General features: G+C 59.1%; 6 protein-coding genes and 1 non-coding gene across 7 annotated transcripts; 2 read left to right on the forward strand and 5 right to left on the reverse strand.

The window, feature by feature from the left end:
• Positions 1 to 252: 252 nt before the first annotated feature.
• Positions 253 to 3374, reverse strand: HRG_10103 (AAA domain-containing protein; the record flags this gene model as incomplete). The annotated part of the gene is made up of 3 exons (XM_044868574.1): positions 253 to 2563; positions 2638 to 2993; positions 3063 to 3374. The coding sequence occupies 3 exons, from the start codon at positions 3372 to 3374 to the stop codon at positions 253 to 255; spliced, it is 2979 nt and encodes a 992-aa protein (XP_044716571.1).
• Positions 3375 to 5872: 2498 nt separating this feature from the next.
• On the reverse strand, positions 5873 to 5954 carry HRG_12132. The gene has a single exon. It is a non-coding gene; the product is annotated as a tRNA-Gly (tRNA).
• Positions 5955 to 6392: 438 nt separating this feature from the next.
• Positions 6393 to 8557, reverse strand: HRG_10104 (fungal zn(2)-Cys(6) binuclear cluster domain-containing protein; the record flags this gene model as incomplete). The annotated part of the gene is made up of 3 exons (XM_044868575.1): positions 6393 to 7463; positions 7512 to 8304; positions 8547 to 8557. 3 exons carry the CDS (start codon positions 8555 to 8557, stop codon positions 6393 to 6395), a joined length of 1875 nt encoding a protein of 624 aa, XP_044716572.1.
• A 4518-nt stretch (positions 8558 to 13075) lies between these two features.
• Positions 13076 to 15260, forward strand: HRG_10105 (uncharacterized protein; the record flags this gene model as incomplete). The annotated part of the gene is made up of 2 exons (XM_044868576.1): positions 13076 to 14003; positions 14062 to 15260. The coding sequence occupies 2 exons, from the start codon at positions 13076 to 13078 to the stop codon at positions 15258 to 15260; spliced, it is 2127 nt and encodes a 708-aa protein (XP_044716573.1).
• Positions 15261 to 16138: 878 nt separating this feature from the next.
• Positions 16139 to 17168, reverse strand: HRG_10106 (SRR1 domain-containing protein; the record flags this gene model as incomplete). The annotated part of the gene is made up of 3 exons (XM_044868577.1): positions 16139 to 16373; positions 16448 to 16685; positions 16754 to 17168. The coding sequence occupies 3 exons, from the start codon at positions 17166 to 17168 to the stop codon at positions 16139 to 16141; spliced, it is 888 nt and encodes a 295-aa protein (XP_044716574.1).
• A 1315-nt stretch (positions 17169 to 18483) lies between these two features.
• HRG_10107 (GPI anchored protein) lies at positions 18484 to 19265 on the forward strand (the record flags this gene model as incomplete). The annotated part of the gene is made up of 2 exons (XM_044868578.1): positions 18484 to 18643; positions 18706 to 19265. 2 exons carry the CDS (start codon positions 18484 to 18486, stop codon positions 19263 to 19265), a joined length of 720 nt encoding a protein of 239 aa, XP_044716575.1.
• A 627-nt stretch (positions 19266 to 19892) lies between these two features.
• Positions 19893 to 22338, reverse strand: HRG_10108 (PUL domain-containing protein; the record flags this gene model as incomplete). The annotated part of the gene is made up of 3 exons (XM_044868579.1): positions 19893 to 20668; positions 20727 to 22218; positions 22288 to 22338. 3 exons carry the CDS (start codon positions 22336 to 22338, stop codon positions 19893 to 19895), a joined length of 2319 nt encoding a protein of 772 aa, XP_044716576.1.
• Between the last annotated feature and the right edge of the window lie 337 nt (positions 22339 to 22675).

The raw sequence follows: 22675 nt of genomic DNA on the forward strand, positions 1-22675 counted from the left end.
CCCACCAACAGGTGGATAGGTACCTGCAGCACCTTACTAAGTTGAGCACAAGCATCAAGTCAGTGCGAAAGGTGAGTTCCTATTCAAACTACCTACCCATGTAGCTGCTAAAGAACCTCATCAACCTCGTCAATCAAGAGGCGTGTAATGCAATTGCTGGAGCTAGCGCCTGTTCTGCCTAATGTGCCCAATGCCTAGGCCTCTCCTCTCCCTCCACCACCTTCACTTGTCTCCTCCACCGAACTCAATCTCTCACTCCGGCCCCAGCGAGATCAGCAATCCGCTACCCGACTCCGAGCTGGACACGTCCAGGTCGTCGAGGACCTCGGCCGCCGCGTCGTATTTTGCAAAGAGCTTGCGCATGCCCCCTTCCATCAAGTCATCGCTCGTCTGGTACCTCATGGCGGCCTTGACCGCGTCTGCCATCGACGCCACGTCCGATTGAGCTTGCTCGCTGCCACTAGACAGAGCACCGCTCGGAGGGTGCGGAAGCGGGGTCATGTTAAATGCAGGGCCACTCGGAGGCTTCTCGTCGCATCTCTTAAGGCATCCAGTTGCCGTGACGAGGCGCCAGTCCTCAGGCTGAAAGATTTTCGTCCCGGTGCCATGGGCGGCACACGTGAGAGGAAGATGCGACGCGGTTCGTCCTTGGAACGCCCTGACCACCTTTTCCCATGTCTGCCGGCTCCTGCTGTTGCCACGAAGCACATTCTGTGCGTTGCCGAAGATGTAAAAGCCCCGTTTGGCACGGCTCGTGGCCACCACCGCCCTGTTCTCGTCCGCGACGAACCCGGGCATGGCCTTGCTACGACTGGAGTCCGGTCCTCGCACCAGCGAGAGGAGGATGATGTCGTTTTCCTCTCCTTGGAAGCCGTCGATGGTTCTGACGGACCACTCAAACTCCAGGGCACCAAGATACGCGTCCTGCCTGAGCTTGCTTTTGATCAACTCGACTTGGCCCGTGTAGTAGGCCAGGGCCGTGATCTGCTCCGGGGCCACGCCGCTTTGGACCAGATAACGCGCGAAGCCGACAACCATGGTCGCTTCCTTGTGGTTCGAATAACTAAAGCCGCCGTCGCCGCGACTCTGCACCCACTGGTGATGGAACCACCACAAGCTGCAATCCCCCATGCCCGGTACAGGTGGTCGACTCTCGGGGTCCTTGACGACGTCGTGGTCTTCCAGGTTCGGGTAAAATACCTGGACAACTTCGCGAATGGCCGGAATCATCCTGCGTTGGACGCGCAAGGCGCAGTAAGGCACCTTGATGTTAACAAGCCTCTGGAACAATGAGACAGTCAGGCGATGGGGGGCTCGGCAAAGCTCCCGCATATCAGCGTGGGGGACCAGCTGTTGGTGGTCGCCCACGAGGACCAGCTGCTCCAGGGAGGGCAACAACGCTGCCGCAATGTTGGCCTCTCGTGTCTCGGCAGCCTCTTCTACCAAGAGGATGCGAGGCTTCAACGCGGCGAGCATGCCGCGGTACTTGACGAGCCCGGTCGTTGTGCACCCCAAAATCTGGACACCCTCGGCGTGCATGGCCTTGATGTTGTTTTCCCACCGCGTCATCTTGAGTTTGTTGCAGACTTCCTGATAGTGCCCAAAGAGTCTTTGTATCTTGGCCGTGACTTGGGCGAACAGACTCTTGTACAGGTAGCAGTACACCGCACCTCGTTGTGTGGGCTTGATCCGGTACAGATCCGAGGTGCGGGCCAAGAGTCTCTCTGCTTTGTGCCACCAGACGTCGCCATCGTCGCGATGGAGAGCTCTCAGAATGCAATCCGGCCGAGTCATGTCAATTGGCAGGAAGTCTTCGGCCTGCTCGGCTTTGGGTTGAGTCTCCGCATCCCGTTGCATTGCCTTTCGGTAATCGCGCTGTTGAATGTACTCGTCCAGCCATTTGGCCATGTCGCTCTGCGCTTCTTCCTCTTCCCCTCCCCCGGCCTCCGTCTCCCAGTCATCCTGGGTCAGAGAGTTAAGCTGATTCTCGGTTATGATACCTAGTTCGTGAAGGTCTTCTGCCTTGAGAAGTCCCTTTGGCAAGCACTGCTGCACCAACACTCGGAGTTGACCGCGAAGACCTCTCAGGGAAGCCTCTGCCCTGCCATCAGGCCTACACGCCTTTGAGCGTCGCACGATGTTGGAAAGGTTTCGCTCGTTGATCAGTTCGACTTGAGAACGCCTTCCGAGTCTTGCGACGGACCCGATCTCGAGCCTCACACAACGCTCCAGAATTTGGTCGACCGCGTGGTTTGTCTGCGCTGCGACGATGATGGGGACAACAGGATTGGTAGCGCTCTCGACCCTGTTCCCGTGGATCATCTTCATCGTGCGGACGTAGCTCTCGATGGCCACAATCGACGCGAAGGTTTTGCCGGTTCCAGGAGGGCCCTGGATGACTGCCAGCTCTTGCGAGGTAGCCAGCTTGAGGGCCTCGAGCTGGGATGGGTCCAGCTGTTGCGCGCTGTCCGGAACCACGGCAGCGTTGTAAGGCGTCTCCCTCAAATAGGCCGCGGGTTGATGGCGAGTCGAAGCCTGGTGGATGTATTTGTCGAACTTGGAGCTTTGGGGAGACGGTCAGCCGGCTTCGGCGTCGATGGAGAGGCCTGTATTGAAGCAGGCGCCGAGGAAACTTACTCAACGGCTACGGCATGTTGCAAGCCAGTCATGGTGTGCCGGATTGATTCAAAGTACTGTCCCTTGGGCTCCAGCATTACAAGTTCCAAGGTCGGGTCGACCACGGCGTCGCCTTCATCGGCCCAAAAGAGCTCGACGACGGGAGGGCGAGTATCGACGCCCTCGAACCGATTCGCCACTGTTGCGACAAAGCACTTTGTCCGAAAGCTGTCCGAGCGAGGCGTAAGAGCCACGAGCGAGCCTGGCATCAGACAGTCCGCTTGGCTGCCCGGCCTTTCTGGCCGCGGATGCTTCATGGAGAGGATGGCTCGACAGGCGGGACCTGCCCTAGTCAAAACGATTCCCCTGACATATACCTTGGAGAGAGGTCAATAATCGAGGGCTTGTTGCAAGATCGTTGGCACCGAGAAGAGATGGCAACCCACCTCGGTGAACACGGAGGCATCGTCACCATCGACCATTGCAGGATCCTGGCGAAACTGCACAATCGTCTTGCGAAGCATTTCGGTGGCCTCGTAGCGATGGAGGCGATACTGGGCCTCGAGATAATCGTACTTGGGAACGGGTCTCATTTCGACGACCTCGAGCAAATCAGGGGACTCGTCGGCCATGAGCTCGGCGGCAAGGGGCAGCTCTGGAAAACGGTGCCATTCTTGGGGCTGTCCGGCCGCGGTGTCACGGGAGACGGATCTCTGCACATGCTGCGCGATGATTTGGGAGCGAGACGGAAGCTCCATCTTCTATGGAGAGAGGACGAGCGTGAGTCTGGGACTTGGGATGGAAGGATGACGAAGACATACCAGGTTGCATGCCGTGATGCCGCACCCGGATGAAAGGCCAAGTGAAGAAGGCGCCGGTGGTGGTAAAGATGGACGGCGTAGAGAGCGCAGACGTCGACAGACCGGCAAATAGCAACGGCGTGAAAGGTTGAGGTCAAAAGCTGGACCCTAGTTATTGCTGAGGTTGCTGAGGATGACGAAAGACAGGGCCTTGAGATGGCGAGCTTGAGTGAGGAGAGAAAAAGGGCAGAAACGAGCGCCCAGCTGGCTTTGGGAGAGTGGGCGGGCAGGCAACAAGTTGGTTACCTGAGGCAGCCGCTGGCACCTGGCTTCTGTGTCGAGGTTTGATACCTCAGGTACCCATTCGATAAGGCAGGACCTGTAATCCCTCTTGGTGCTGCCAGCACCCGAAGACTGGCCGGAGCAACGCAGGTGCAGGAGTGCCTGCCTTGACTGAGTGACGGGAGGTGCCAGGTGGCAATGAGAGGAAGGGCAATTGAGTCGATTGAGGATGTAGATGCTCGCGCAGCCCAACGAGAATCAACAATAGGGCGGCTGTATTGACTTCAAGTTGGTTGTTCAGTCAACGGGCATCAGGAGACGATGTTTGCTTGGTCAACAACCGCACTTTTGCCTTGTCCACCCACCGCGACCGGAGGGGTTTGAGGAATTGTCCCTCTCCGAGAGATACGAGGGTAGAAGACAGCTCGGCTCAAATGCTCATCCTGGACCCGTGAAGAGCACCCCCTTGGGCAAGCCAAAGCAATTGCACTCGGTCAACGAGAACTCCGCGTAATCAACGTTGCATCGTGGACGAGTCACGCATGTCGAATCTCGAAGCAGGCAACCTCGTTGGCAAGCTAATCCCGGCTTCAGGCCTGCCGGGCGACCAAGAAAGCCCTCATAAGCTTCTCTTTGCAAGTGGCTTTCCATGCTGCCGCTTCTCAGGTCTCGGGAGTGACGACGGTGTAGCGACAGTCGGTGGCGCAGAGCACATGTTCCTCTGCATCTGCCTCCCTCAGCCGTCTTTAGCTTGACCTCTTTCACCGTAATTCAGAGGTCAGCCATGGAAATACTCCTCCACGAGAGGGCGGGAGGTTGCGTGGCCTACGATAGAATCGTCCGTGATTGGTGTCAGAGGCAGCAGCTATGCGGACAATTTCTTTCCCAGAACTTGAATCAACCAACTGGTTAGCCTTCTTCCTGCAAGATTGTACAGACCAAGAGCGCCGCCAGTCTGTCTTTGCAACTCTGGCGTCAGACTCAAAGAATTACAGCCAGCTAACGCAAAGAGCAGGGACTCATCCAACCGCACAGTACAATATCTACAAGAGTCCATCAAGAACGGTCAAGAAGAGACAGGCGGCAGACCATTGAGCTTGCCTTGGCTCCACCTACCTGGACACAACATGACAAGTCAAGCGGCTCACGGGGGACTCGTCAACTGTATCCTCCGCGCCGCCTGGCGACTGGTGATGCCCCTTACACGAAGCTCATCCTCATCCACGCGTGGCCGTACATCGAGGCTGCTGGCCTGTGATGGAGCTTGCCCACCCAGTAACAGGTCCCATGCTCCCTCCGCGTACAACGCAGCGCAAACACATGGAGTCGAGAGGCTGAGATATGTACGAGAAAGGGGGTGGAAGCAGAGGTGCTGGTCCTTTGGGACCAAGAGGCGCTCTCTTCGATCTGCGCAGGCTTTCGCCCCATGGGACAATCCGCAACGTATTTGCCACAATGAGGGCAAGAAGTGTCATCTGAGACTTGGTGACTCGGAGCAAGAGGTACTCAACCTACGTGTTCAACGACCTCGGCTCCCTCGTCAACATTGTTCAGTGGCTCAAGACGTGCGCCACGATGCCGGGCGCCGCAACGGGGTAGGAGATTGAGGAAATTGGCCCCGCCGTCGGTCAAGCCTTTGCCGTTTGTCCATGGGCCAGCCTACCGGCAACAGAATCATGGCCCTGGCAGAGGTGTTTTCAGCCGTCTGGCTGACCAATTCCTTGACGGATGATGTGGTGCAAAAGCCGCCGTTGAGCCCGTTCGAGAACGTCTTCAGCCGCATCCCGCGCGATACAACTCTTCCGTCGCATCGTGGACGACTATAGGAGCCCCAAGCACAGTTATTGCGCTCTCGGTCCGTCTTGCTGCAAGGCCCCCCAGCCAAGGGTCAAGGATGACCTGACGCCCGTCCTGGTCGACTGGGAGTTTGCGCAGGTTAACGGACGCGGAGTCAATGGCGATTGCGGCGGCGGACGACAAGGCCTGCACGATGCGCTGTCTCGTTTCAGATGCCACTTCTGCTCAGCTCACCGCGAAGCCGCACATCTGCGCTATTGAAGGCCCCTAGGTGATGGTAATCTTCAGCTCGATCATGGCCATGTCTGCGAGGGGACAACCGGCAAAAAGAAACCTAAGTTGGTGAAACTACCTGACCAGTAGAGGAAAGACTATAATGCGTGATCTGGGAATCGAACCCAGGGCTCCCCGACGTTGCTCGGATGGCAACGGAGAATTTTACCACTAAACCAATCACGCTTTGATGAATACCTGGCTGAATAAAGATATATCTATAGGCTACGCAAATATTAGAGTCTTCTTGTGAGCTCGGCCGGGACAATAGGACACGTTGAGAAACACTTAGAACCGGCACCTCGGCAGCCGTCGCCAGCACCAGATTGAGGCATCGCACGGACCGAGTAACACTCCCTAAGCCAAGCAGCGTAACCATCGCCATAGACAACTTGTCTCCGAGAGCATGTCATGGCCGGCCGTGTGTCCTGCGCGGAACTCTGAGGCTGCGTGCCTCTCCACAGCCATCCAACCGTCGAGCCTGACCAGGTATATCAAATGCATGCGAGACTCCGCCGCAATGCCGCAAGTGCTCAAACAAGCGAGCTCGCCTCCAGGGTCATTAGATCTCAGCCAAGGTGCCGCTCCGGTAACAACTTCGACTCTGCCACAACCAGACGCTGCTCAGCACACGCCAAACAGGATTGACGCCGAGTCGGAGATGGGCACCCTCTTCCAGTCCAGCTTCCCGTCCGGGCGCAGGCCGAAGCCGGCCGCCTCCTCGACGAGCTCCCAGCGGCCCGTCAGCGGGTTCTTTTGCGACGAGCGGTAGATGATGCTCGTGCCAAAGTCCTCGAAGACGACCTCGCGCCGCCGCAGCCGCAGCCACTGCGCCTCCTCGTCGCCCTCCAGGGCCACGCTCGTCTCCACCTCCTCATTCTTCAGGGCAACGGCGCGGAAGACGCGGCTGTCTCGCAACGCGTTGCGCATCGGGTACTGGCCCAGGATGCGCGTCGCATCCGCCCTGACGGCCGGGTCTCGGCACGCAAAGGCCGACACGAAGAGCGGCCATGTCCACCCCGAGTCCATGGCGAAGCCGCAGTTCGGCCGCGCCGCCAGCAGCGTCTCGGCGAAGCGGTTGATTTCCCGGTATTGAGGCGTCAGGCATTTGGCCGTCCCAATGCCGGAGAAGCGTGGGGTCGTCGTGTAGACGTAGAGAATTAAGTACTCGACGCGAAGATTGATGGCTTGGAGGTAGCCTCTGAGGTCCTTGGCTGAGTTGCTGGCCATGGCCTGGAACAGCGGCTCGTACGCCTCGGTCCACCTCTGGAGCCAATATCGTGAGTCGGCAATGAAGCTACACATTCTGGGGTTTTGTTTTACGCTCGCGAGCTTCATCTCCAGCTCGGCCTCGTTGTCCGCTCGCGTCAAGGCCAGCCGAGAGGTGATTCCCGTCAGCATGGGGATGTGCTGCACCATGCCCCTTTGCACAAGCGCCCAGTACCCCAGCGTCTCGTCCATGTCCCGAAAGACCAGGGGCATGTCGTCGAGCGAGGTTATCCTCGAGAGTGTTGGGCGGAAATACGGCGTGTGCTTGGTAAACGGGAGGATGCCCAGAGGTCGGGGCGGAGACTGGCCGGTCGCCGGGCTGCCCGGGCTGTCCTGGCTTTGGGGGCTTGGCAGGCCGGTCTGTGAAAGCTGGAAACAGGAAACGGCCGCGGGCGGCTGAGTTGGGTCTTGCCGAGGCTTCCGCGGCTGGCCGGGGGATGTCTGGGTCGGGACCTCGGGCAAGCCGGAGCCCACGGGATGTGGCCGCGACGCATCGCCGTATGCGGACAGCGGCGGGGTGGGCTGCGGAGATGAGAAGAAAAATCTCTTGTACGAGCCCATAAAAGACCTGGACTGCAGCTCCAGCGGCTTGTAGCAGTCGAGGATCTCCTGCACCAGGGCCGGCGGGGCCGGGGCAATGGAGACGAGGCCGGGTGCCTTGTCGGTGCACGTGGCCAGCTCGTTGAGCATGCTGAAGCCGTGGGTGACGTGCTTGAGGGCCGCGGCCATGTTGCCGCACTGGGCCTCGAAGCAGATGAAGAGCAGCGACGACAGGAGCGCCGTCCTCAGCCCGCCGCCGCTGGGCCGCGTCTCGCCGGGCCTTTCCTCGGACTGCCGCCGGAGCGCCTCGCAGTAGTACTTGACGGCGTTGAAGTAGTGCCTGTTGCTGCTGGTCAGGGTGACGCCGGGCCCGTCGACCTCGTAGGCCTTGCGCAGGGCGCCGACGGCCATGGCGCCGTAGCGCAGCGTCTTCTCCTGCAGCGTTAGCTGGGGCATCGTGGCCGTCCACAGGCTCGTCTGGCCCAGGCCGCCGCTGAGAAAGGTGGTGGAGAGGGAGGACCACTCGTCAAAGTAGGTGCGCTGGTCCGGGCTGGCAAACGGGATGGCGCTGACGGGGGGCTCGGTGAGTATCCGGGCCGCCTTTTTGGCGTGGATGATGTGTAGGCTCGTCAAGGTCTGCGCATCGGCGTACGAGTCGCAGTAGCCTTGCCATTTTACGCAGTTGAGGCACGCAGGCCTCTTTTCATCGCACTTGACATGACGCTTCCTGGAGAGGGTTAGGCAAGAGGTAGACTGTCACTGTGACGGCAACGCGGCGCGGGAACAGGCATGGAGTCGAGGCTTGTCCATATCGTAGAGCAGGCATGGAGCAACTCACTTGCCTGTCGACAGATGATCGGAGCAGTTAGCAGACAGTGACGAGAACGGCAGGCATATCAACAACAGAATAGAACCACGACTCGGGATTCTTCCACGAGGGCGGGCGGCTGGAGGAAATCAAGAGCTTACAGGTGGCACATCCAGTGCGGGCTCGCGTTGAGCTCCGCCGCGTGTGCCTGGTTCTGGACTCGAGGGCAAAGCGATGGGTGGTGCCTTGAGCCACCGAGGCCGAGGGGGGGCTGGAGGTCGAGGCTCGAGAGCTGCATGCAGATAGGAGGTTTCAGCCCTGATTCTCAGTATCGACAGCAGAGGTCAAGGAGTCCACCAAGACGCAGTACACATCATGTATGTACGGCGTGTACTTTGCATGGATGGATGGAAGTGGGATGGGGAGAGAGAGAGGCCCACTCGCTTGGAACGTTGTTTCTAGCAACATTGACGGGTAGAGAAAACTGAATCTCCATGCCTTTGGGACTCACTTCGCCGTTGCGTCAGTGGCGGCGGTCGTTTGAGGCTCTCTACAGGGGTGTCCGGAAAGGGGGCGCGCGCGCGCTATCTAGGCCCAGCGCGGCGGGGAGGAAAAAGGAGAGACGACGAAGAAGCGGCGGGCGGCGGCGGGCGGCGGTGGGACAGACGCACGCATGTGTGGTATGTATGGCGGCAGCAGCTCGGCACGACGGAGCTGCAACAGAACTCGAAGGAGGCGAGCATGAACCGTCATGATTGATGATGAGCAAGCATGGGCAGAAGGGGGAGCAATCAGAAAGCCGGTCTAGCTCGATGGCCAGCACCAGCAGCAGTGGCATCGACACACACGGGAAGAGAGACAAAGGGAAGAGAGGAGAGCGGGGAAGCCGATGGGAGTCGGGCGACCCTGGACGTGGGGTCGGGCTTATGGTGTCTTGGCTGCCTCCTATGGCCAAGCCAGATGGGTAGATTTTATGTGAAAGAATAAGTTATTTCTTGGATAAAATGATCATCCAAGTCGTACAAGACGTCCTGGACGCCCAACTTGATCTGACTGATGGGTGAATGGATGATGCGTCTTTGCCCAATGCGTCCCCCTGGACCGGACGACAAGCAGAGCGATCCAATTCTCTCCCAAGGAGGAAGGGCAAACCGCAGCAACCGTTTCTGGCTGAGATGATATTTTAGTGCGAGGCGAGGCCGAGCTCTTCAAGCGACGATTACTGCTGGCGGCTGCGAGAGCCACAGGCGCGAACCTTGTTTCTTAGCCTCGGCAGCGGCCGGCGGCTGGGCGAGCCTTCACAAGGTTGCGAGTTTGCGAGGTTGGTTCAGCTTGTATGTACGTACAGCATGGATTGTTGCGCAAGTAGGCAGACAGGCAACGTGACGGTCCTCGATGATAGGAGCATGTCGACAACAATAAGCACTATGCGTGCGGGCAGGCAGCAAAGAGTCTGGTCGACCCGTGCCAACCTCTATTGATGTCGCGGGTGTAGACGGTGGCAGTCAAGCGTTTGGGCACGCCAGTAGCGAGTTGGCAACCGTCAATGCGCCCACGGTCTGGCCAACGTCAGTGATGGCGAAGTGAAGAAGAGGCCGCAGGGGGGGGGAGCACGATCCATCCGGCTGCGCTCAGCCCATCAATCGCTCGGTCCGGCCATTGTCATTTGACGCCGCCAGTCGCCGCTCCCGCACTGCCGGCAGTGATGAACGAGGCGGTCAATCGTCGGCAGTCCTTGCGACGTTTGACAGGCGCCTCTGTCTTGACGTTGAGGCAGAAAATTGAGCTTGACAGCAATGGCCTTGTTCTTGTGTTCCACGGAAACAGGGCAAGGCACCGCTAGCAGCATCTCGTTTGTCGATCAAACAGGGGCATCTGCCGAGTCGACGTCATGACTGCATTTTGTCTAGCGTTTGCACGAGGTTGAGCCTGCAGTTCAGTCGGTCGTCACAATTGAATATTTGTTCTCAATGGAGAGCCGTGCAGAGCAGATGTACGGATACGGTGCAATATGTACATATGTAGACTTCTATTAATATCTGCACGCTCGTATTCCACATCGGGGAAGCGCTAAGAGGGTACTGCACTGTACATATTAATATCGGGGCTTACGGAGTACTTTGACCCATTCTGGCGGTACAGTCAGTACCTACCTACCTACTCCGTCCTACCTTACATGCTATTCGTGCAGACGTCTTTACTGTACAGTAAGCTGCTTCAGATCGCACTGTAGCCCTTTGGCTGCGGTAAGGTCGCCCTCAGGTCACTCGTGAGGATACCAACGAATCAGACTCAATCTATCTGCAAGAGGCACAAGGTTGTGGCCGACCATCTCACCAAAAAGGTTGTATCGATAGCAGAGGCAGTACAAGGAGCATATCGTAGCTCTTCTTTTCTGCTGCGAGTTTCTAGCTCTTCGCGTTAGGTCATGAGTAGCTGCTGACAAAGGCGGGGGCTGTGGGTCCAGCTACTTAGGTGGCCTTACGCAGCCAAAGGGATATGATACTGTGCCGGGTTCATGGTTGATGGGCCAACGACTGAGAACATCGGGGCACTCTTTTCCACATCTCCGTTGCTCTACAGTACTGTACAAGTATACCCTCGTCTATTCGGCCGAGACGGATTTCTCACCATGGCGTGGTCTTTGCAATGCATCGCATCGACGGCTGTCCACGACCGAGTATACAAGAAATGTTCCCTCGTCGCCTACCGTCCACAGAGCATCTCTGCGCTCGGTACTCCGTATATTTCTTGATCACCAATGTAACGTGTAAAAACACGATGCAGGCAACACGAGCAGCTTGCAGCAACAAAAAGCCCAAGAGGGCAAGGCGCCGAATGAGCCAAAGCACGGAGTACCTCGTAATTACCTCGCCGCGTGAACCGTGTCAGGGCCGTAGGAAGTGGACTCCGTCTTCATTCGCACTCTCAGTGCGTGTGCATCCCAACCTGGTCATACCGTGGCCAGCATTTGTCTCCATTTCTTTACTTCGTGACCTATTCGTACATTTTGTACAGGCTATTGACTATGAAGCCATCATCGGGCCAGAATACTGCAAACGAGACTCGGGCTGCTCACAGGATGCACGCATTGCCCAAATGACACAAGACGTTGCAGATGCCACACATGTTTTACTGGTGCAATGCGGACGAGATCCTGTCCAATTCCCCCCCACCCACCCAACCCTGCGTAGATCGACAACCGCCATGTAACCTATACTAGCATTAGCTTTTTCGCAGCCACAATGGATGAACACGACCACGTTCTAACTACAGTACCTAGTACCTTACAGTATCATACTGACCATGTACAGTACCTATTTCTTGCCCGCCAAGAGCAATGGCCTAGTCGACTTTATGCGTAGCCCCTAAGGCCCGACTAATTATATAACATGCCCCAACCCAGCTCGGCTCATGTCCGGCTGGCATCGCCATATTGGATGCATGTATATAACGTTGCCAGCAGAGTCTACGTACAAGTATCCAAGAAGCCGCCGGGTCAGACCAGCACAGGGTCTCATGTAGTGTGGCGGATGGGTTTCCATGGCGCCTCAGACGCCAGCAGAGCGCTGGCATGCTTTCCCCAAACATCGATGTGGTCCATTCATCCAGGAACTCACTGCACACCAGATGACGAGGTAATTGATTTCGCCCTTCACCCATCTCCATGTAAGTTGGGTATTCGCATGCAAACTAGCAGCCCCGTACATAACAGTGGGCTTGTTGGGATGGCCCGAGGGCGTCTCTGGCTGGGTGCCGCAGCTTTCTGCCTTGAGTTGTGGTGCCTTGCCTTTTTCAGAGTGCCATGCGGTGCTAGCCGACTCAGTGGGCAAGTACTACTAGTAAAGCACTACCTAGGTAGGTACCTAAGGTAGGTAGGTACCTAGGTAGTAGTTGCATGTACAGTACAGTACTACCGGTACAGTACAGAGAGGCTCCAAACTGCCCCGGACCTGCGGCCCCTCCCCCCCATTTCACCCCTCGGCCGACCGCCTGGGAGGAACTTGTAGGAGGAGCCTCCAGTGGGAGCGTGTAGCCTGTACGCGTCCCCGGGGCAGTTCGTGCGGCACACTCATGTCCCCTCTACCGATATCAAGCCGGATTGGCGGCACAGCCCCTCGACCAAGACGCCCTGTTTCCCCTCGTCCCTCAGTGTCAAGTAATAAGGTGTGTGGCTGGCTCCCAACTCTCTCACACTCTCCCTCCCCTCCGCCTCCTCTCGTTTCCTCCCCTCTCAAACCACCAAACTCGTAATATCTCGTCAACCTCGCCCGCACCGTCTCCTCCGGTTTCCACCCCTTCGACTGCTGGCATCGCTGCGGGGGCCCGCATCTGCAACAGCGCTTCGTCGAGACCGACGTCACCCCCAGCAACGGCCATTCTCGCCGCCTCACTCAAACGCATTCCTCGCCGGTTCCGCCAACTGACAGCACGGCAACCAACCCGCTCGACTACAGCGCATCCGGCAAAAACTCATCTTGGCCACATCCCCTCTTGTCATCGCTTGATTTGTTTCCCACTCGCCTGCCAACTCTCTCCCAACACCCTCTGCCATCACTCGCCATCGCCTATCTACGTACATCCTTCCCCCTCGTCGCTCCTTTGCTGCTGCATATCGTCTTCGGCCCAGCCTCTGGGCCGCCAGCTGCATCTTTGGCGCTGCCTTGTCCGCTCTTCATCACTCCTCGACATGGCGCGCGCTCCACACGACGACCCCTACGAGAGGTATCCCCTCGATGGCCCTTATGCCCACTACGACAGCCCGCCCCGTCACTACCCCGGCCATAACCCGACGTCTCGCGATCACAGCCATGCTGCGCCTGCCTACTACGATGGTCCCTCGCCCCAACATGCCCTAGATTCATCCTCATCCACCTCGAGTCGCTCACGGGGCTATCATGATTACGGCGCCCCCGGGCCCATGCCACCCCGCCACGGCGAGTATGGCCGTCACGGCGAGTATGGCTACCACGACACGGGCGGTCCTTACGGAGGCGCCGGCAACGGAACTACCGCGTATGCACCGCAGCGTATTCCCAACAACATCACCCCGGGTGCTGACAATTTCAGCGCATCTGCCGCGGGCGGCATGGCCGGCTTAGCCTACGACGTCGCCGATTACAGCACGCCTGGCCCCGGCTCCGACCCCATGCACCCGATCGGCCAAATCCCCCCGCCCCCATCCCGAGCCCTCCGTCCGGATGCCCCGCGCCAGCCAATGTCCCCTTACGGCGGCGGTGCCTCGTACGACCCATACATCGGCCGTGGCCAAGATTCTCACTCGAATCTGAATCCCTTTGGCACACCACCCGCCACACATTCGCCGTCGAGGAGCATGAACAGCTTCGGCCGCCCGAGCTCTCTGGCCGACGACCCGTATCAGTCTTATTCGAGCAATCCCCGGCATGATGCCGTCGATGTTGGCCTCGTCGACCCTCACGACATTGAAGACGATGGAGACGACGGCCTGAACTACTCGAGGCGCCCTCAACGGACATCCCTGTTCAGCCGGCCCAACTCGGACCGAAACGCCAAGTCTGGCGCGAGAGCAGCGGCGGTTGGGGTGGCCGCGGGTGCGGGTGCAGGCGCTGCCTCGCGAGGACTCATGGGTAACAAAGGTACGTGGCACGAGCAAATCAAGCGCCTGGCCCAAACTAACAAGCGCGACTGAACCAGGTCCTGATGGTGCCACCCGCGCCTTGGATGCTGGTGCAAGCCAGGAAAAGCCGTCAGCCTGGCTGGCGCAGCAAAAAGGCCATAGCAAGACGTGCAAATGGGTCACCATCATTCTCGTCTTCCTCGTCATCGTCGGGGCCATTGTCGGAGGTGTCGTCGGCGCTCTTGTGGCCGGGAATAGGAGAGGCAAGGGGGGCAGCTCGGATTCTGCCTCAGACGACGCCAAGGAAAACGGCGATCTCAACATCAACAGCAAGGAGATCAAGGCACTCATGAACGACCCTAATCTACACAAGGTCTTTCCCGGCATGGACTATACCCCGTACAAGACCCAATACCCCGACTGCATGTCGGATCCCCCTTCGCAAAACAACGTCACGCGCGACGTGGCGGTGCTCAGCCAGCTCACCAACAAGATTCGTCTCTACGGCACCGACTGCAACCAGACCGAGATGGTCATCCATGCCGTCAAGCAGCTCAAACTGGAAAAGGACGTCAAGATATGGTTGGGGGTATGGCAGGACAAGAACGAGACGACCAACTCACGGCAGCTGGCGCAGATGTGGACCATCCTCGATCAGTACGGTGCCGAGCCTTTTGAGGGACTCATCGTTGCCAACGAGATTCTCTTCCGAAAAGAAATGACCATTTCGTCTCTGGCAACTGTTCTCAGTGACGTGCGCAAGAACCTCACATCCAAGAACATCAACCTCCCGGTCGCCACGTCTGACCTGGGTGACGACTGGACGACGGAGCTCGCCAAGGACAGCGACTACGTCATGGCCAACATCCATCCGTTCTTTGCCGGTGTCTCTGCCGAAACCGCTGCTTCGTGGACTTGGTCCTTTTGGGAAGGCAGGGACGGCCAATTCTGGAAAACGGACAAGAACAAGAACGTTATAGCAGAAACGGGGTGGCCCAGCGACGGCGGCAAGAACTGTGGCCAGGCTCAGACAACCTCGTGCGACCCTGGCTCCGTAGCTGGCATCAAGGAGATGAACCGCTTCATGGACGACTGGGTCTGCCAGGCGCTGAGCAACGGCACCCAATACTTCTGGTTCGAGGCCTTTGATGAGCCGTGGAAGATTCGATTCAACGAAAAGGGCAAGGAATGGGAAGACAAGTGGGGGCTCATGGACATCGATCGCAAGCTCAAGAACGGCGTCAAGATTCCCGACTGTGGCGGCAAGACGGTTTGATAGCTGGCATCTGGCGACACCCAACTGCACATGGATTGTCCATGGGCCCAGCCAGTCTCCTGCAACGGGAAGCATCGCCGGCCCATGCTGCTGCATAGATGACGATATACGCGGTCCGGGCGGTCCATTGCAGCCGCCTTTTGAATCTGGGTTTGTCCTGATTCGCTACTGTTCACCTCATATCCGGCGTCGTTGGAGTTCCAGGAACTGGCCTTTTTTTCACGGTGCATGATTCAGATGGGGTTTGAGATTTAGCGTGTCGCGCTCTTGGATTCTGTCGTCTGTTGTTCTCGACTCATGCACGTCATCGAGCGGGATGCAGGCCAGAAGAGGCAAGGGTGACATGGGGCGTGAGATTATTGTGGGAGTGCAAGGCACGGCTGCGCGACGAGAGTCGGGCATAATTCTTGGAGCCAGGGGGATGTGAAAAGGATGTGGAGAATGATGCTGTATTAAATGAAGATAGACGCGCCATGATATGAGGACTACGTGGGATTGAGAGCGAGTCGCGCGATCAATCCACTCGACGCCTTTTGCTTCCTCATCTGCATCCCTTAGTGCATCCGTTTATAGAGGCTATAGGGCAACCCTCCCAGTTATGGTATACCTCGGGACAAACAGCCGTCCCGTTGCCCGACGCCACGCGCTGAGAGGTTTGCCGCACAATGGCAGTCCGGTCCAGCCCCGCTACCTTAAGGCGGATGAGCAAGATGAAGCTTCTAGAGGTCGCAGACTTGACAGCTTCGTGCCGCCTGGACATTCAGTGTGGCGATTAGACTTCCCAGGACAGCCCGTTGGCCCCGATGCTTTTTTTTGGCAACGATCATCGACGTCGTCCATCGCTGTGTCCACTGCTTTTGGAAAGGCAGAAGCTCCGTTCAAGTGACGCTCTCAGCCTTTGTCTCGGGTGGAAGGGTGTCGTGTTGGTGGTGTTTGCTCGTCTGGTCTGTTAGACTCGTTGCGGGCTGGGCGGGGGCGGACGCAGCGGAACGCCAGTAGACGGACGTGCTTGAAAAGGCGGTGCTGGACGAGTCTTGAGGAAAGGCGGCCTTTGCATAGGTCCGTTCCATCTCTTCGAGGTGGAGCAGGTCGGGTGACTCCGAGAGCGAGAACCTGCGGGAGAGTTGTTCAGCGGGGGGTATGGTGATAATATGGGATGCGGAAATCAAGAGGGAAACGGCACTCACTGATCCCACACGTCCCAGCCCGTGCCGACGAAGAGAGCAGGCAAGTGGTTCCGCAGGGCCATGGCGTAGATGGGGCGGTAGAGATGGATGCCGAAGAGGAAGGTGTCTGGCGTGACGCGGTCACATGCCTCGGGCGAGTCGACGACGTGGTGTCCCAGGCCGGCGATGAAGTCCCGGTCCGCCGAGGTGAAGACGGGTTCCTGGAAGATGCACGGGATGGTTCGGCCCATGTGTTTTTCTGCGTCTGCGTTAGCTCTCGATTTTTCTTATCCAAGCAGGGGGTGCGAAGGGGAGGAGATGGCGGACCGAGCTCGTCGACCATGACTAGAAAGGCAATGAGCTGGAGGTAGGTGCGGCGCCTGGCCTCCCAGCCGCCGTCGGGGGGGTCAAAGGAACCGATGCCGAGGCACACGGCGCGCGAGACCGGGGCGCAGCGGGCGGCGGCAGCGGCTGACTTGGCGGCGAGCACCCGCAGGGCGGCGCAGCAGGGCGACGAGGAGGAGTCCCAGGTGGAGCGGATGCGGCGGTACTCGGCGGCGATGGCCGGTGGCGAGCGGAGCGGCTGATGAGGAGGAGGATGTGGATGCGGTAGACGGGACAGGGCTCCGGGTCGGGTGGCGGCGCGGCGGTTCTTGCAGGTCTTGCTGGTCTTTTTGTGCGTGACAAAGGTCCAGTGCTCGGACTCTCGGCCAGCTGTGGGCGACGGCGGGCGTAACGGCATTGCGGAGGGTTGGTTGAAGCCGCGATGTCTGGATGCACCGACTTGTCAAGCTGGGGAGGGCATTTGATGGGGAGCCCGTGAGCGGGAAGCCCCACGCGACTCGTCAAGGGTCTGGCATTGCTAGATGCTCTTTCTCTCCTTGTCTCCGCCACATGTCATGAAATAGAGTGAGGCGGTGGTCTGTTGGGCATGAGGTCTGGAGTCGGGGAATTTTTCACGAGCTCCTCGGTATAGGGTAAGCTGATGGGGTGAGAAGACCTTGGCACGACGTTGCCGGGATGATGGCCTGGACAAGGACTCCGAGGTCGCTCAGTAAACGCAAATAATTTTTGGTCTTTCTTTCCGGCGAAGCTATAACGCCATAAAAGCAAGCTGTGATTCTCCGAGCACGGCAAGACAAGCTGATGGCAGAATAGGTAGCGACAGCCGTCAAATGTCTGTTCGCTCCTCGTGCCAGTCGGGGGTTGTATTGCCGAGCTTTGCCCGAACTGCGCCAGACTTTCCGCCCCTTTGCGCCTGCGATCGCCTTTCTCCTCCCCATCCTCCTCCTCCTCCCTCCTCAGAATCCCCACGCACAAGTTGGTCGTTCGTCGCCGCCGCCGCTCGTGATTGGCTCGTGGCCGTCTTTAGCTGCCGTCGCATCCCCTCTCCACTTCAACGACTGCCCGGGCGCTTAGCAACGTCTGTCCAACCACACGCCGTCGGCCAGGACGATGCAGTGGCACGCAGAACTTGCTCGACGGCGCTTACACGCATCTGGCCCATGCTCATTGGCTGGCCTCGTGCATTCGCCTCGTCGACCAAAATCTCATCCCCGGTCGCTGGCATTTGCCCGCCGAACTGTGTGTGTTCTGCCGTGCCGCACACCTCTTCTTGGCCCTTTTCGCCGCCCTGCTGCTGCTGCCGTGCACCATGGCGCGCGGCGCCCGCACCTCGTCCGATTCGTCGTCTTCGCCGTCTAGGGACCCGTTGGCCATGGACCCGGTCAGACGAAATCACTAAAACTTGGGACTCCCTCCGCTCTCACCCTGCGCCGTCTTTCGTCTTTCCTCGCTGAAGAGAAGCCGTAGCATCATGATTTGCACCTGCAGCGGCTGAGCTCTGAGCTACCCCCGGACCCTCACACGTCTGCCTCGGCATCCATCGAGCTTGCTGCTTCAAACCGCCACCTCGCCCGCGGCATCACCTATCCGCGCAACAGGAGCTGCTTACGGCACATCCAATCGGCCAGGCGCCAGCAGCGAGTGCACGCCTCGAGAGCGCCATCGCATGAAAAGCGGCTGTAGCGCCTGAACCTCCCTCCACAACACAAGCCATGGCCGGCCATCCCCGGGCCATGCTGTCCCGTGTACTCGTAGCCTTGGCCCTCGCGACCCTCGCCTCGGCTCACAGCGTCATCACCTATCCCGGCTGGCGGGGCAACAATCTCATTACAAACGAGACCTACCCTTATGGCATGCAGTGGATATATCCCTGTAAGTCCACCCGGCCCCTCTCCGCAGACTGCCTTCCTCAGACTGATCCGGCCCTCGACCAGGCGGCGGCACCACGTTGACGAAAAACCGCACCTACTGGCCCACGACGGGCGGCGCCGTCGCCTTCCAGCCCGGCTGGTTTCGCGGCCACGCCAACGCCCTCATCTACGTCAACCTCGGCCTCGGCTCCGAGGGCCCCGACGGCGGCCCCATCAACATGTCCAACCCCATGGTTCACCCCTTCCAGCTCATCGGCCCGACAAACAACCCCTTCCCGGGCACCGTCTGCCTTCCCCAGGTGCCCCTGCCCGCCAACACGACGGTCAAGGCCGGCGACAAGGCCACCATCCAGGTCGTCGAGCTGGCCCAGCACGGCGCCGCCCTCTACTCGTGTGTCGACATCATCTTTGCCGACCCCGGCGACTCGCGCATCGCCATCATCAACGAGACAAACTGCTACAACTCGACAGACTTGGGCTTCGCTGACATGTACACAATCACCACAAAACAGCCCCATACCGAAAGTGCCGTTCCGTCGGGGGCCGTCGAGGCGGCACGGGCCCTCGGCTGGGCGGGCTGCCTGCCGCTGCTGCTCCTCGGCTGCCTCGGGACGCTGCTGTGAGAAATAACCTGCACAAGCTCCACGCAGCCTTGAGAAGCGGGCGTGGCGTTACACCACCTGCCGAGCAGGTGCCTGGCAATGCGCCTCTGTAACAAACGAACCATCATTCTTGCCATGATTACGCGCACACAGCCACAAACGCACACGTACATACACACGTCTCTCACAGATGACGCGCGGCGGCCATGATGTCGATGCAGAATGGGGGCGCACAAATTTAGGGTCAAGGACAACCTGCCGGGCCGATTTCTTGGATATTAACCACGCTGGGAGGACCGCTGCTGAGCCCATTGGCGCAGGCTCGATTTCCGAAAGCGCTTCTTTTTGTTCCCATACCATGTTCATTCGGGGGCATAACCCATGAGAGGACTCGGTAGGAGATCCCTCAAGCACGGGTTTTTCTTCTTCTTCGGCCTCTGCGGCTTGGGGGCACACAATAGCAATGAGTCTTTCATTCATTCAATCCATCACGCGGTGAATAGAGGCCTTGGTCGAGGCAGCAAGCAGCTCAACGTGCAGGCTGCCCTCCTGCAAGCTAATGACATGTGTATTGATGTTGCTGCTGTAGTCGCCCCTTAACTTAACCTGCCCATCGCTCACCCGCGAAACCAAATACCGCCAGTCCCCTCATCGCGTCAGGCTCAGGCACTCGTCGGCCACGCCCTGCACCCTCTCCTCCGCGCACCGACCCTTGGCGGCGTGGATCCACTCGGCAACATTTAGCCCGCCGGCCGCCTGCGCCGTGTCCCCCAGGACCGTGCCGAGTGCCACGAGCGCGCGGTACAGGACCTCGGCGTCGGCCTGGTCCTTGAGTGCCGCGCCGGCGAGGGCGACGAGGCGCCGCCGCTGGGTGGAGGAGAGCAGCTTCTCCCGCTGCGCGAGGACGGCAAAGTTGACGAGCGACGTGGTCAGCGCGATGAGGACGTTGCGGTTCGACCTGCCCACGGGCTCGCCGCCGTCGATACCCGCGAGGCGCTCGAGAAAGGCAAGGGCCTTGTCGGCCTGCCCGCTGGCGAGGCTGCGGCCGTCGGCCGACCCAAATAGGTTGGCAACGGTCCGCGCGCCCATCATGGCCGCGTTTTCGCCGGGCGCCTCGCCGCTGGGGACCGACGAGCCAATGACCACGTCTAGTAGTGTCTTGCCCTGGAGGCCCGAGTACTGTGCTGCGAGGGGATACCTGGCTACGCAGCGGAGGACGTCCAGGCCCGGCAGCCGATCGCTGTACGGCCATTGCGTGACGATTCGGACAACCAACTCGAGCGCCTGGGAGGTGATTGGCTTCGCGGCTTCGAGCGCCTCCCGGAGTGACCGCAGCGCCGACTCCTCGCCGGGATTCAGAGCAGCGTCCTTGCGCCCGGACGAAACCATATTCTTGTTGATGCCGAGGAGCTTTGTGAAGATGGCTGCGGCAGCTTTTGATTAGCACGGAAGATGCCTTGTTCTTCAGCGAAACTCTCTTACCTTCGTACTTGGCCGCCGAAATGCTCAGGTACTCCTTTTGGGGAAGCACCCGCGCTTGAGGCTGCGGCGCTTCCCCGGGCCGGTAGCGGGACTCGGTGCCGTAGGGGTCTGGCCCGCCGGGCTGGGATGTCTGACCCAGCGTCGCGCCCTTTGTGTTTTCGGTGATGAAGTTGGCCACGCTGTCCAGGTAGCTCAGGGGAAGCTCGTTGTCGCCGAGGAATTTGGTAGCTCGCTCGTACGGATTCTCGGAGAGGTTGTACGGAAGCTTGAGGGGAGGCTTGCCATCTTCAATGTCGACGTCAAAGACAAAGTCGTACGACTGTCCGTTGTATTCCACCTTCTTGCCGGTGCTGCCGACGGCGTCGACGACGGTGCCTACGCTTATCCATTGCTGCTGGCCTACCGACCACTGGTGAGCAGTCACGTTGCCATTGCTTTCCTTGATCATTTGTACCTGACCCTCCTTGGTGCCCGACTTGGCCGTGAGGAACTCGGGGCCGGGGAGCTTCTCCTTGTTGATGTTGCCAACCTGCTGCTGGGGGATAGACGAGGACTTGACCGACTCTTCAAACTGCGTCAGAGTCTCCTGGTCGGCGACTTGGTCCGGACGACGGGTGAAGACGCGAGCAACACCATCACTGGCGCCACTGACGATGTCGCCGGTATCAGGGTTGGCCGCAACCGCCCAGACGGAGATAGCCGGATGGGTGATTGTCTGCACACACTCCAAGCCTCTCCATATCCTGACGGTTCGATCCTCACCGGCACTGACGAGCTCGCCCGAGGGCAAGGTTGCCAAGCAATAGACAAAGCTTTCGTGGCCGTGGAGCTCGCCGACTTGTTGTCCATTCAGCTTCCACAGCCTCACAGTGCCATCGTTGCTAGCACTTGCAATGTCGGCGCCACTCGCGTGACCGCTCGGGACCCTGCATAGCGCTCTCACGACGTCGGGGGTGTGGATTGTTGATTTTGGCATGACCTCGCCGCTGGTGGATCGGCTCAGGTCGAATACTCGGATGCTCTTGTCTGCGCAGCCAGTAACAACCGTCTTGTCATCCAGGGCCACGACGCCCCAGACAGACATGCCCTCGTGGCCTCCTAGCATGAGCCTCGTCTCCCACTGATTAAGGTCCCAGACGCGAGCCTGCCCGTCCCACCCTCCGGAAACGAGATAGGTACCGTTGGGGGACACGTCCAGGGCGCAGACATTGTGCGAGTGCCCGATGAGGAGGCGCTCGGCGTGGTCAGCCGAGGACGAGCGCGGCGACTTGACCTCAATGACGGTGTCCTTGCCGCCCGAGACGACCAGGCCGTCTGGCCGCCCTTTTGATGGTGGAAAAAAGGTCAAGGAGTTGATGTATTCCGATCCCCGGCTTATCACAGTGCCCTCGAAGGACGGCGGTGGCTTGGGACCGCGGCGCCAGAGGCGTACAGTGCAGTCTCTGGACGCGGAGAGGACGAAGTTGTCGGAGGGAAAACAAACGGCTCGTACCTAGGAGCGAGGGTGTTAGCCATCTCAGATGCGGCAGAGTGTCTGAGAGATGGAAAAGTGTTGACGGACATCAGCTTCGTGGCCCATGAGTTGCGCCGACAGCTTGAAGTCGCCCGCCATCGTAGGCGCCGCTCACACGATTTGCTCTCGATTCCCCCACAAGGCTAACCGGGCAGAAGCTTGGCGACCAAGAGAACGAAACGTGCAAATTTGAGGGCGGTCGGCTTCGACGGAGCAGGAATGGCTCTGGACGACGAGCAAGGGCGATGGTGATTGACGACCGAGGTATACGGTGAGGGGACCAGGGCACGGCGGAGCGTCAAGGTGAGATGCGAAGAGGAAGCGCCAGGGCAGAGTTCGAAAAGCAGTGCCTCGGCTCTTCGGTGTTTTGAATTGCGGACGTCAATGGAAGCAAGTGGACGCTGCTTAGTGAGATGGTGATGCTGGGACATGACAG

Source organism: Hirsutella rhossiliensis (assembly GCF_020360975.1).
Source record: "Hirsutella rhossiliensis strain HR02 chromosome Unknown scaffold00014, whole genome shotgun sequence".
Classification (NCBI taxonomy): Eukaryota; Fungi; Ascomycota; class Sordariomycetes; order Hypocreales; family Ophiocordycipitaceae; genus Hirsutella; species Hirsutella rhossiliensis.